Genomic DNA, 14527 nt, shown 5'->3' on the forward strand with positions numbered 1-14527 from the left:
CAACGAGTCAGACTCAGGGGGCCAAAATTTGCATTCAATCTTATAATCGACCCGGGTATCCAAAATTAAGTCCTTGCAAGACATGTACATGAACGATGTAGAAATTGAAAGGTGACTTTAAACCTTTTCTCCCCCTGACAAAAGGGTAAAGAAAGAAAAGAAGAATAATCGACTAATTACAAAATTCCTAAAAAAGAGGAAAAAGCTACAATGCGATGATAAAGGTTAAAGGTAACAGAAATGAGATTACAAATGCAATATGGTTCTCCACATTTCTCCAATAACTTTTTGAGGCTGTGGATTATCTGGTCCTCTATCCCGCTGCCCGGATGTAAAGTACAGCCATCCATCCCAAAAACCAGCAAGGGTAGTTTTGATGCGGAAAGGTAGCTTTCCAATCACTGACCATGTCTGTACATTGAAATAAAATAGTACAACATACATTAAAGTGTCAATAGACAGTACCGAAGTTGAGAGGTAAGAATAAAGACAGATATCAATTATGGTTGTGGAGAAATGACTATGCAAATTTTGACAAAAACTTTTATTTGCAGATTACGAATTCAAAATTCTAATAGAGTCTTGATGCAACAGCTACAGTTTCAGACAAGGAGTCGACAACCAATTTCATGTGATTGATAACAAATGATTCACTTGGAGGGAGATGAAGTGGGCACATCAATGTAAGTTAGCTTATGAGTATCAATACGCTGGGAAAGTATCAGACATTTAAGTTGCTGACCATTTCAGGTGATTAATAACAAGGGTTTTGCAATCAAGATCATGTATGTCTAGTCTGATATTTTGCTGTCCAACAAAAGATTTGACCAGATGGAGCAAATATAGGATGCTACCAGTTTAGCACAAGACGAGAGGAGAAAGTCAGCCTATATAGTAAGAAACAGGTTCAATTCAAGCCAAAGGGTTACAGGAAACAAACGAAGAGAAAGGTCAAAAACAAGTTTGGTGTGCCAAGAAGAAATATGTCATGGCTTAACAAAAAAGATATATCTCTATAGTTTATTATTTTTGGAAAAACTCTCGAGTTAATTCCCCAAAGGCCCAATTTAAGGTTGGTTTAATCTGGGTATGCTCAAAGTAAAATGACCATTTTACTAGTTATTCTGATAATGCTTTCAGCTCACAAGGAAAAGCATAAGATACTGAAATGCATACAATTATATATACTTCATTATATAGGAATAGGAGAAGACTATTACCAGTGAATCCAGATGAAACTGGAACACCTCCCCTACCAGGATCATCCTTTTGGTCACTGGATGCTTTTCTGTTGTACCTCCAGTGATGATGATAGAATTGTTAACAATTACCCAGGCACACTCAATATGGGAATTAGGTTTTGGCATTGCAGGTAAAGCTTTCCACTTCATTTCATAGTCTAGCATATAAACATCGCCATAAACAACCTGAAACAGCAGAATTTAAAGGTGACATGTGAACATCCACTGATTGTGAAAGACAAAGTCTGCTAAAGGCCTGTCCGACAATATAATTTAATGAAAATAAACTAATTAATCAATATACCTCATTCCTGCGGGAGCACTTGAAAATAGGTGATCCAGGTTTTGGCATAAAATCACCCTCCTGACCACCAATTACAAAAAGGCGATCGTTGACCACAATACAGGCCCTGTTTTGCGAAGCAGCATTCATGATTAGGGAATTGAACACAATTCACATTATTCCAGTTGGTTAACAAGATGATTTTCATGAGAGATTAACATTTTAAGTAATTTCATCTTCCAAACACAATGTATTCTGATGGCAGAGCATAATTATTAAAGAATTCAACAGACCTATGTGGCCCTCCTCGGGGAATGGGTATTTCAGCTCGCCATTCCTTCTCCAATGCCTTCCCATCCTTAACTGCAATACTCCAGTGATCCACTCCAGGTGTGTGGCGATTTTCCTTGCTGCCGCCCATCACATGTAGTCTTCCTCTCCATAATTGAGTAGCAGGAGCATACCTGAAAAGCCTCTTGTTTATTCATAAACCTCAAGTAAATGGCTAAGTCTACAAAAGAATCAGCCTTTGATAGAATTCTAATAGAAAAGCAATATTGTTTTGGAAGTCAGAGTTTAGTTCTTTCAAGTCCTCACATGTCAATGCCAATCTATTTCACCTTTCTAAACTAAAACTATTACCTAGGCTATAAGAAGTAAGTGCACTTTATTGCTGCTAACATGTAAAGAGCTAATTCAGGCTTAGGCCTTTTCAGGTACCGGAATCACTTTCGTACAACCGACATTTTCATATTAAGAAACCAGTCGACAGAAACTAACATTCTTAAGGAAATCATGACCTCTGGAAATTTGATAATAAGGAAGAATATGAGGAAATTTTGGCATTAAGATACTATAGTACTTAATATTCCATAAGAATCCGAACAATATAGGATGAATGAAAATTCTTATGAGAGTAACAACAAAGCTGCTTTTCTCTGAAATAAGAAAAGGTGCGTGACTGTCAAAACCTAACAAGGAGTTGCAGCGCATGAAATAAAACTTTCAAGAATTGAGAAAAGAAAAAAAAAACAAGTTGGATTACTTGGAGACTGATGCATACTTACAAGTGGACGTGCAAATGCAGGATGCACAAATGTTCATTGCTTTTAGTAAAGATAGTAGCCATAACATACAGATTTGGTAATGACACAGAGTTGACTTAAACAATTGAAAAGTCAATATTGTCAAATTGATTAACACAGTTAAGGCACTCAATGATTGAATCACATACCTTGGTGCTGGTAATGAAGGCATTCTCCGCCATATCTTTGTCTCAGTATCCAGTGAAAAAGTAAGAGATATAGCTGTTCTGCATTGGGGACCATATTGTCCTGAGACAATATAAATGTATCTTCCATCGGTTGCCACTCCTAGATGTGAATGGGCCATGTCTTTTGGGGTGTCAAACTTCTCTCCCCATGTATTATCAGTAAAATTGTATACATCAACATGAGAATGCACCTACGAGATATAAACATTGAGCCAAAGAAAAGTTTCAATTACAATTTCATGTGAATTTATTCAGAAAATGATGATTGCAAATTAATTAGTGTAATAGTGCACATGAGAAAGTCGAAGTCTCACATGGTTAATGTTGCCATATCCTACAAATACATATAAAAGGTTGTTGATTTGTACTGAATAGCCATCAAGACGAGGCACTGGTGCTGACGGCATTTGCTCCCATTCCAACTCCGGTGCTGGTAAATCAGCAAAAGTTGCCGACAACAACCTCTCAGCACCAACACTGTCCTTTCTACCTTTAAGTGCTTCTTTCTACAAATACAAGGAGATGACACGAATTGTAATGACGTATTAGTTATAGCTTAGCTAGATAAGGGAGGGCCATCTGATAAATGCAAAGCAAGAAGTTAATAAAAAGACTAACCTCATGATCTTTGCTGGCACTGATATTGGGTAGCACAGCATTATTCCCAGGATTCACAAGAACCCAATTGGAAGCAATGGATTGATAAGCAGAAGAAATTGACAAAGAAGAAGAAGAGGTCCAAAGGACATCGACAATGAAAAGAGCCCCAAGAAGACCAACACATGATAAAAGAAACACTGATTTTTTTGAAAAATGGTTGGTGTGTCCTAACCTGGCCATTTCTTTAGATCTTCCTTTCTTTCAAATCCAAATTCAAGAACACGGAAAGAACCCATTTATTATAAACAGAAAGAGGGAATGAGAGATGCAGTTTCATGAATGAGAAAGGAGAAGAAATTAAGTGTTGTTTAATGGATTTGTAATCGAGAGGTACTGCTAAAAATAGTGAGGCGCCAATGGTTTTAAAGCGCCCATCTTCTTGTTTCCTTTTGTTTTTTTTTTTTTTTTTTTGGAGAGATCTCGTGCTTTTGCGGTGCGTTTTTCTGCATCCAATGTCAAATCTATGGGCCTACTTGGATTGTAATTAGATATGACCTGAGCCCGGATGATCCTGCCCGGCCCATAATATATAATCTTAGACTATCCGAAAAATGTCTCAAAATTTTGTGTGTAAATTATGCATTGCTTTGTGATTCAATTTTGACCATAAGTATTCCTTAAAAAAGAAATCTACCCTTCATTTCGTTTTGCCTGTCAGGTACCACTTTCTTCGATTCAGCACTATCCCATTTCACTTTCTATTATGAATCATATGCACTTGTCTATATTTCTAATGCCTTCAGTCAAATCAAAATAAGTAGACAAACTCAATGCTGGAATATTTACTTAAATCGTTTAAAATTTATTTATTTAATCAATTTTAATATTTTAATTTAATTTATCAAATTTAATTAATATATTAATTAACTCGTTAGATTTTAAACCGATATATTATTAATAATTTCATTCTCATGAACATGCCATCGATCCGAGTAGTCACCACAGACCTTGGTTCACTGATGACTTGCCACCATCGAAATGGAAGGATAAGCTTCCGAATTCTTGGCATGGATTGATCTTGGATGACCCTTGGGGGCCACCGCCAACTCCATCCGATCCTCCAGCCTGGAACCGTCCAGCTCTTATGTCATCAATCGGCACCACACTCTCTTCCATTAAGAGCGATCAGCAAAGGTTATCTCAGGGACTTGATAACAGACCCAGAACCACGGACATCATTTCCAGTTAGAAAGAACCAAAGAGCGAAACAAGACAGGATGTTTCATCTGCAGAAAGGACATTATGCAAAAATTGTCTTAGAAGTCAAGATGTCTTTATCTCTCTCGCGGAGATAGAATCCCTACTATCGAGCAAGAAGATCTTACCCGAATCTTATTTGGGTTAGAAATGGAATTCTCAGACTCACGAGTCCTCACAAGAATCTTCGGACGATAGTGAAATACCAATCTTGATGATTGGTGCATGAAGAAAGTCGGGAGAATATTCGAAGATGTAATACAATATCCTCTCTCCAACCCTATTATCTTCTTTCTTTCTTTGTTTTGTAGTAAATTGAAAAGTTTCGTGAGGTAACAAAGAAAGAAGATAATAGGGTCGGAGAGAGGATATTGTATTACATCTTCCGTAATATTCTCCCGACTTTCTTCATGCACCAATCATCAAGATTGGTATTTCACCATCGTCCGAGTTTGAAGAAGATTCTCGAGGACTCTGGAGTCCGAGAATTCCATTTCTAACCCAAATAAGATTTCTGTAAGATCTTCTCGCTCCGATAGTAGGATTCTATCTCCGCTTCAAAAGAGTCCGCAAGAGATAAAGACATGCCGACTTGCTGAATCATCTTCACGACTTTTCCGGATTTCAGACAATTTTTGCATAATGTCCTTTCTTGCAGATGAAACATCCGTCGACTTCAGACCCTAGTCCGCTTTTACTAAGTATTTGAATCTCTCGGGTTCTTTTTCAACTTCGCCGTATTCATGGAAATGATGTCCAGATTTCGCTTTGCACTTAATCTCGAGGTGGTTGCAAGCCTTTGACTATCAAGTCCCTTCGAGATAACCTTTGAATAACTCTTGTTGATCACATGCTCTTAATGGAAGAGAGTGTGTGCCAAGTGTCGCCAGAGAATCATCATATTGTTAACCTCGTGCTGTATTTCATCCTAGTGTATCATCACCATCATGTCCTCCAACGACATAGTAGAGCTTGGACATACCGAATAGTGCTTTTCCGTGATCCTTCATTTTGAATGAACAACATTTCGACCAAAGAACTCTTGTTTCTCATTGCCTTACGACAAGGTCATAACTTCCAAGGAACTCAAGTTATGAGGATCGCTATCACGATGGAGTTGGCAGAGTGACAAATTGTATTCAGCCGAGATCGAAACCAATCTCTTAAGCTTCCTGAACTCAGGACAAATTCAAGGACTTTTTCGAGTGTGGCCCTTCAAGCGGTCATCTCAAGATCAATCCATGCCAAGAATTTAAAGCTTATCCTTCCATTTCGATGGTGGCAAGTCATCAAAAGTGAACCAAGGTCGGTTTGGGCTCGAGCTCAAAGAATGACCGAGCATCTTCATCTTCGTGTTCCACTACTCGGAATGGGATCAGAAGTGTTCATGAGAATTCAGTTGATGTCCGCCATCTCCGAATTGTCCAAGAGGATTCTGAATCATACGACGAGAGATTGCTCGGAAGTTTGTCTTTAGAGGCTAGAGGAGGAGAGGATTTCTTTTACTGGGTTTCCGAGTTTTTGGGTAAAGGTGAGAGAATGTGCCAAAGGGCCGATAAAGGGTTTCTTGTGGTTGTTCGGTTGTGAAAGAAAAGGGAAAGAAGAAAAGTATGAAGGAGTAATAGCCGTAGGTCAAGCCGATATAAAAGTTGGAATTGCAGCAGACCGGTTTTTCCCGGAGATCATTTTCAATTTGATCTATCCGCTTCTTTAAATGGAAATCTCCTTTGCTTTTGCATAAAAGAGGGGGTGATCTACCGGTGAGGTATCCGGAGTTCTTTGTCCAGAGCTTGATACTTTCGTGGATGAGTACAGTTGTAGGACTTCTTGTGAAAAGTATCCAAACTTGTGATCTATGTTTTGAACCAAGTGCAAAGGTTTCATCCAATTTTCCATCTATCTTCTTCAAATAAGCCTTTTGGACAATAGAATTAGATGTTTGCCACTGAGTACTTCTTGGGGGGGTGTCAACGGTTCTAAGTTTTCGGAGGGTGAAATCCGTAGGAAGGATTTCGGATCTTTGTTCTCTGTTTTTCCCAAGGGAGGAAATCCTCCGGTTGTAACATGAAACATTCTTGAACTAAGGGTTGCATCACTGATATAGGTGAGGAGATGAAGTAGGTCCAAAAGTTCGTGGCATTGTTATACCCGTACCAACGCTTTGTACCTCCGCATTAAATCGGACGGGCACCGGGTTTCCAAACCTATAAACCTTCGGATCCGACCAATTCCGCCCAAGTCGCATAAGGGGTTTGCCATATTCAATGTTGAGTTGTGCCATAATTTCCTTGAACTCATCATAAGAAACGCCAATGACTGTTTTCCTTCTTTGGCAAGAAACTCAATTGCCTCATCGAACATTGGAAGTGGCTTTTATTTTTCCTCCGAGAACCATCCGGATCCCGATCATCCGGCTTAGGATGAATCTCCCAACAAGAAGTATCTAAAGACATCTTCTTTGGATTCTTCCGTGGATGCCGCGTGGTTCAAAGATAATCCATATCATCATTACATAGGCATTCGGCTTGCACATTTTGGGGCTACATCCCGGACAAAGTGTCCTCCCGACTGTGTAGTATAGACCTGGTTGTCGGGATGCTTGAAAGGAGTAAATAGGGATCTTCTCCCTAGCCGTGATACAGTCAGACACTGATGCTTGGAAAATTGATGGTGCCGAGGAAGATTCCTCGATTCTTGTAAAGATCGTCTTAAATTCCATCCTTTCTTCGAATAAAGAGGGGATATGTGGCTTGTACTGGTTTTGATTGAGATGCTTGAAGCTTCTCATAATTTGCTACCCACTCAATAGGAATTAGTTTCGTAGATCTTCCTTTCGTCGCCGAGGAGCTTGAACTATTGTAGGGTTTGACCGAATCGGCCATGATGTACAAAGCATCCGATGAGGCTTGAAAGCCCTGGGATCCGCAAGTTAAGTGCATGATCCCGCAATCGATAAACGATCCGATGGTGAAGAGTCGAGAGAGCATTTTCAACTTGACTAGCTCCCGTGATTTGGACTTGTACTTTCAAGGCAGTGGATAGATAAGGATCACTCAGAGAGAGGTTAAAGTTTGGGAAGAAAGTCAAAACAACACTACCAGTGTTAAGTGTTGTGACTATTGTCCCAATCACTGCATGCTCGTACTTGAGATAACGAGTGTCCAAAAGCGACATCCGTGCTGTAACAGGCAATCCCATCCTTCCATGATAGGAAAGAACAAGTCGCACAGCTCCAAGATGGAGATGAGAGTAGCCTTGTTTCCGCCATTGTTCTATGAAAGAGGTGGGAATTTCTAAAGTAACATATTGCTCTTGAGAAGTAGCAGTAAGTGAACACTGAGAAAGTGAGGAAGATTGAACATATTCTTTTATGGTGAAGGGTTTTTTGTGGATGATTTGGTTAAAGGTTTTTTTGATAAAATTTTGTTTCTTGAATATGTTGTAAGGGTTGATGATAGGTACCAAAGTATCTTCTATCTGTACGTTATCAGGGATATGGGAGATCTCAACAAAATGGTCTATCTTGTTAGATATGGTTATCTTACAAGAAGGAGATAATTGAAGGGTAGAAGTATGAGAGGTAATTTCTGTAGACATGATGTTTAGGGTTTCTCTTCTTCTATCACCATGGCTCTTATTTATGCAATTTTTCTGTTTGTTTAATAATTTTCTTAATATAAAAAAATATTTAAATTTAAAATCTTACTTAAATGGATACAAATTTTAAATATGCGAGTAATTCTTTTGAATCAGATGCACATATGCACATGCATTTTATGACTTAGCTATTTCTTTTATCAATAATCAAAATTTTGACTTTTAATACCAATTAAATTTAATTTAAAAACGAATAGATTTTAATATTTATGTAAAACTCAATAAATTCGAGTCAGCATAATTTTGCTTTTGGAAAAAAAAAAAAAAAGAAACTCCAAAAAGCCAACCAACCCAAAAATCAGTAAAAAGATTTGAGTTTGGTCCAATGGGAAACCCACATAAAAAGGCCCAAGACAGTTGAATTGGGGAGAAAAGATGGAAAGAATGAGAAGGGGAGTGAGTAAATATTAAACGAGTGGCGTCGTCTTCTTTGTGCTAAAAAAAATTAAAATCATTTGGGATCTCTGTGCTGCGGCTGCTCTTTTGACCACTTCCATCTCCAATCTCTATCTGTAAGTTCTCTTTCCCTTTTTAGTTTTCTTCTTAGCTACTTTATTCCTATTCCGCCTTTCTGTTCACTACTTTTTGGATCTGTGAATGAGTACTAGGGTTTTTCTTTTGTTCTTCATTTCGATATGTATAGTTTAGATTTGTTTACATAATGCGAATGTGTTGGATATCTTTTACGTATTGGGTTCATTTATTTATTTATTTTTTACATTTTTTACTGCAAAGATATTAGCTTTTGGCAATTTGACTCCATTTGTTAGGGTGCGAGTTGAAATGTTAAAAAGTGACGAGCGTGGGAATTGATTGTAAGAAAGATTTGCGTTTTTACTTTTACTCGGAATGTGTAAACCTTTTATTAAATGACTCGAGGATTTTCGGTTTTTCTAATGATTATCCATGTTTGAGGATTATCTAATTTTGGATAAGCATGAATTAGCATTATGATAATGTATTACCCGCTGCTCAATCCAAGTCTATCTCATTTATGGAACCAACTTGAAAGTTTATGTTGAAACGCAGTCCTCAGTAATGTTAAATATAACAATAACAAAAGAAAAATTCTTCCACTATACTAATTCATGCTTTTTGCACTTTCATTTTTTATTGTAAATCACTAAAATGTCTTAGTATAATTATTCCTTGGGGATGCAGGGAGGTAAACCTTGTGAATGGTCTTGGGTAGATAGATGTATTTTTCGATTCTCTTGTTTTCAATTGTGCATTTAAGCTTCTTCTAATTTGTATTTGTTATTGTTTTCTTGTAATTCTTATTATTCTTATGCTGGTGATATCTTTACAGAAAGACTCACTGAAATGGCTGGAGGAGGAGTTATCCACCAGCTTTTGAGGAGGAAACTTCAGTCACACGCTGCGGTAACTCCCCCCCCCTTCTAAATCCTTGTTTTATGTGCTTTATTTTAGCAGTTGATCTCATATATTTTCATCAAAGGAAGACCCCCTGTTGACTAAATCTTTCTGTTATGTGCTTTTTAAATCGCACACGGTGTCATATATTTTCATTCAAGGAAGATCATGTGGATGGGTCCTCCTGTTTAGCTGCTGTCCTATTGCTAGTGATTATGTCTTAATACTGTGGATGCTGATTCTGACATGCGCTTTTTTAGTTTGCATTTAGTTACCAGAATATCACTTGCTGATAGGTTTGCATATGTTATTCTGCAGGCCTCTCCATATTTATCTATCTTTGCTTCGAAGAAAGTTCATGATGATTCTGGATCTCTCAGTTCAAAGTCCCTTACAACATTTGCACTCATCGGGGCTGGAATTTCAGGGTTTCTGAGTTTTGCAACAGTAGCATCTGCTGATGAGGCAGAACATGGCTTAGAGTGTCCAAACTATCCTTGGCCTCACAAAGGCATTCTAAGTTCATATGACCATTCTTCGTGAGTATGATTTTTTCATCTTTTGCCATGTAAAAATTGTGCTTAAGCACACAATCCCATCTACTTCTAGGAAAGCTTATTGGTTATAGCTTCAGTCACATCTTATGCAAAATTGTGTTCCTGTGATATCAAGCTGTGCTGTCTTTTGTCATCTTGTAATATCTTTAATGAGAACCATAGTATTGATTCCTGCTAGTCTAGTTGTTTATTTAACCCATATGAATCTTCAGATGAACTTGGATTATATTTTCCGCTTTTAGTTTCTGTGTCTCCACTAATAGTCTCAATTTCTCCATGTTATCTGTAGGAAAAGTGTTTGAATGTATATTTCCTACCTTCCCTCCTCATTTCTCTTTATGCTCTCTGGTATTTGTTTATATCCATTAAAATATAGATGGAATTTCTCCAAAAAACTTAGATCCTTGACTTCTTCTCTCAGGGAATAACCATGTGTTTTAAGATAATGTACTGTTCTATGGTGTGGTTAATGGGGTATATTCTTATGGGCAGGATTCGCCGTGGTCAACAAGTTTACCAGCAAGTGTGTGCATCTTGCCACTCCATGTCTCTGATATCATATCGTGATTTGGTGGGTGTTGCATATACAGAAGAGGAGACTAAAGCTATGGCAGCTGAGATTGAGGTGGTTGATGGGCCTAATGATGAGGGTGAGATGTTCACCCGTCCTGGTAAACTTAGTGACCGTTTTCCTCAGCCATATGCAAATGAACAAGCTGCTAGATTTGCTAATGGGGGGGCCTATCCTCCAGATCTAAGTCTTATTACAAAAGTAATTTCTTCCTCCCGATTAGGAATTTTTTGAATTTCCAATTGATATTGTAGAAATTCCTTATTCTTTGTTCTTGCAGGCTCGTCACAATGGTCAGAGCTATGTGTTTGCTCTTTTAACTGGTTACCGTGATCCTCCAGCTGGTGTTTCAGTAAGTGATGCTTCAGTCTCTTTGTCAACATGGCTTTTGTATACGATACATAAGACACAAACTTTTTAGCTCAGTGGCCAAATACAGTCTAACTGTTTATGATTATTATATATCTCTTTTTCATATATGATGAAATTAAAGTCCTTTTTTTTGAGAAGTGGCAGGTTAGCAGCATTGTTTAGTTATGAAGAAACGCTTTGATGTGAAGTACACTGTATTCTGTTATTATCCTATTGTCCCAGTTTTAACTGGTGGAAAGTAAAATACTTTGTGAAAGGATTGCTATTGATCCTTGATAGCTGTCTGCAACTCTCATTATTTCATGCATGTGGAGAATAATATATTTCTCTTTCTGTTTTCATATTATATCTAAATTGTTTTTTATTCATGTTTGTGTCATTCCTCTCTCTAATCTTAATGGAATTTGGAATTTTTTTCCTGTAGATCAGAGAGGGGTTGCATTATAATCCTTACTTCCCTGGCGGAGCTATTGCCATGCCTAAAATGTTGAACGATGGTGCTGTTGAATATGAAGATGGTACCCCTGCAACTGAAGCACAGGTTAGTTTGGTTTGTATTTATTGCTTCAATGCTTTTGTTTCAGAACGGGCAAGTGGCTGCAAGACTTAAACATAGTAGTCTCTAAGGTATAAACCGCAGTCTCTTTAACATTGTTTCTGGTGCAGATGGGAAAAGATGTTGTAACATTTTTAACATGGGCCGCAGAACCAGAAATGGAAGAGAGAAAATTGGTATATTTGTCTTCAAATAATGTTTTCATCGTCTTATTATGTTTATGGTTTATTGTAGCTGATATAGAATGCCTTGTGATGCAGATGGGCTTTAAGTGGATCTTTGTACTATCACTGGCATTGCTTCAAGCTGCATATTACCGGCGTATGAGGTGGTCAGTTTTGAAGTCGCGCAAGCTTATTGTTGACGTAGTCAACTAGCTTCCGTCCAGTTTCTCTCATTCTAATGATTCTGGGAGGAAATGAATTGGCAATAATTACTTTGTCAGATAACTTGGCTTCTGCTATGGCAAATTGGTGGACATATTGTATTGGTGGAGTGACCTGAAGAGTCCTTTTTTGTTTTGTTTTTGTTGAATTGAGGAAGAAAATAAGCTACTCCATATACGAAAGCACATCTCATCTTTTGTCTCACATAAATTTTTGTTAGATTCTTTTTTATCTGAACTCTGTGAAGTGATATATATTCTTCCGCATTGGAATGCTACTTGCATTTGTTGGTCCATATCTTGCTTAATTAATGCAAAGTTAATAAAATTAAACTAGAGCTGTTTACAAAACTAATCTTTTACCTTATGTGGGACTCTAACTCGGCAAGTTTCTTTTATGTATTGAAAAAAGAAAGTTAATCAGTTACCATATGGTGTTGTCACGACTTAGTGTAGTTAAAGTAGAGGTTTACCTCAATTTAATTATCAATTACTTTGCTTATGGCCATTAAAATTGATCAGATTTTTTGGATTTTACTATCATACAGGCCTCTGCTGGAATGCTTATTATACTCGCCTCTGCTCCCAAAGCTATAAATTCTTTTTGCCGAGTTAATCAAACGCGATGACTCGCCATTTCCGATTCTTTTAGCTGATATTATTTTGGAGGACAATTTATTAATAGTGTTAGGCATATAAAAGATTGTACTTTCATAATGTTGATTGTTAAATAAAACTTAATTGTGTTATAGTATTATGTGAGTTTTGTTGGACAATTGAGTACCTTCAATTTAGGGCATATAACAATAAAGGCCCAGCCTACTACTTATTAAAAGTTAAAAGCCATCGCATTACGGAGAATCTAACCAACTTTTTAACTCTACGAGTGGTTGCCATTTGGTTTTTGTTCTGCTATAATATATACTCCCAAACCAATTTTAGACTGCAGACATAACCCTTTATTATCAGTAAAAATATTTAAGAAAGAGTTTAACAGATTAGATTTAAGATATGTTATGTTAGAAAGACATTTAATACTAGTTAACCTATGTTTATAAGTTATTTAATATAGATCTAAATGACAAATGAAAATACTCAAATTACCAAATAGACCTAAAAATTAATTAAATCATCCTTTCATAACGATTATGCCATGTACACAATAATTAATTACTTCACCATTATTAAAAATACTTTTGATTTCTTCATGAAGAGGAATTTCGCTCCCTCTACCACGTAAGTGAAAAGGAAATTTTAGTCATTTTATTAGTTAGATTTGAAAGAATTGAGACCTTTTTACTCTCTATCATACATCTTTACTGTATCGCTCCCCTTGTATACTGCTATCATCACTCACTTGTAACTTAAGTATACATATTGTCACTGTATGACAAGTTGGCTAGTGCCAGATGCTATTAATAGCGGGACAAATCGAAAGGGTTTAGGTGCTTGCCTATCTTGAGTCATATGATAGAAGGTGATGATGCTATCTAGACGCCATACTAGTTTGGAGTCTGTCCCTACTGCCCTGGTGAGCCCAAAGGAAGGCGAAAACCTGTAGCATGCTGGAGGAAATATAGCTTAGCTTAACCTTGGTAATGCAGGAGGCCGAGGCACCACACCAGCAATGCCACCGCATGAAAACTCTGAGCTCTTGACAATATGTCTTCAGAAACTACTTATCTTTCTTTACGCTGTCTAATTATTTTGAAGTAATATATACGCTAAAAACACTAATCCTCACCCAACTAAATTAAACACCTATCATCTATAATATTTATTATTATTATAAAAATTATTATACACATCGTGACACTTGATGTCACATCTGTCCACTCAACAAAATTTCATTTAGCATTTAATCTAGGGTTAATTGCAAAAGAATTCTCAACCTTTGACAGTTTTTTCAATTTAATCATGTATTTTTAATTGTAACAATGTCATGCGTGACATTATCAATTTTATCAAATCGATACATAAATGAAATTTCCGGTGAAGTTTATTCCACGTGGATGCTGGCGCTCTAGTAACCTAAACACGTAGATACGGTGCATTTACATAGATACGGTGCGCTTTAAAGCAAAAGCAGAAATGTTGCGTTTTGCCTATAGAAACGATGCGTTTTTCACATATTAAATTGAAGATCCTTGTTCGCAAATGGATGTGCTTCATATGCCCCAAATCCCTAATTCCCAAATTCATTTGCAATTTGTAACCTTAGTTTTTCTTATTCTCCTGGTTGACATTTGTCTGCTAGGTTGTATGTCACGCATGGAAGAGGTAATAGTGTTGTATTAGGTTGATTGAAAGATTCATTTGGAACTTCTGATCCTGTAATGCTTAAACTGCTAGCTGGATCAGTAGTTCGATGGCTTCACCCTGACATATGAATGTCTTCCTT

The 14527-nt window shown here is 37.2% G+C and overlaps 2 protein-coding genes across 2 annotated transcripts; one reads left to right on the plus strand and one right to left on the minus strand.

The window, feature by feature from the left end:
* Positions 1-13: 13 nt before the first annotated feature.
* On the minus strand, positions 14-4016 carry LOC8271781 (kelch repeat-containing protein At3g27220). The gene is made up of 7 exons (XM_002509514.4): positions 3416-4016; positions 3112-3303; positions 2759-2988; positions 1818-1988; positions 1546-1651; positions 1221-1427; positions 14-411 (listed from the first exon to the last, which is right to left on the minus strand). The coding sequence occupies exons 1-7, from the start codon at positions 3635-3637 to the stop codon at positions 247-249; spliced, it is 1293 nt and encodes a 430-aa protein (XP_002509560.2). The 5' UTR covers positions 3638-4016; the 3' UTR covers positions 14-246.
* A 4651-nt stretch (positions 4017-8667) lies between these two features.
* On the plus strand, positions 8668-12422 carry LOC8271782 (cytochrome c1-2, heme protein, mitochondrial). Its single transcript, XM_002509515.4, has 8 exons — positions 8668-8823; positions 9621-9694; positions 10004-10224; positions 10735-11014; positions 11094-11165; positions 11610-11726; positions 11852-11917; positions 12002-12422. Exons 2-8 carry the CDS (start codon positions 9635-9637, stop codon positions 12116-12118), a joined length of 933 nt encoding a protein of 310 aa, XP_002509561.2. The 5' UTR covers positions 8668-8823; positions 9621-9634; the 3' UTR covers positions 12119-12422.
* The last annotated feature ends 2105 nt before the right edge of the window (positions 12423-14527 follow it).

Source organism: Ricinus communis, chromosome 5 (genome assembly GCF_019578655.1).
Source record: "Ricinus communis isolate WT05 ecotype wild-type chromosome 5, ASM1957865v1, whole genome shotgun sequence".
Classification (NCBI taxonomy): Eukaryota; Viridiplantae; Streptophyta; class Magnoliopsida; order Malpighiales; family Euphorbiaceae; genus Ricinus; species Ricinus communis.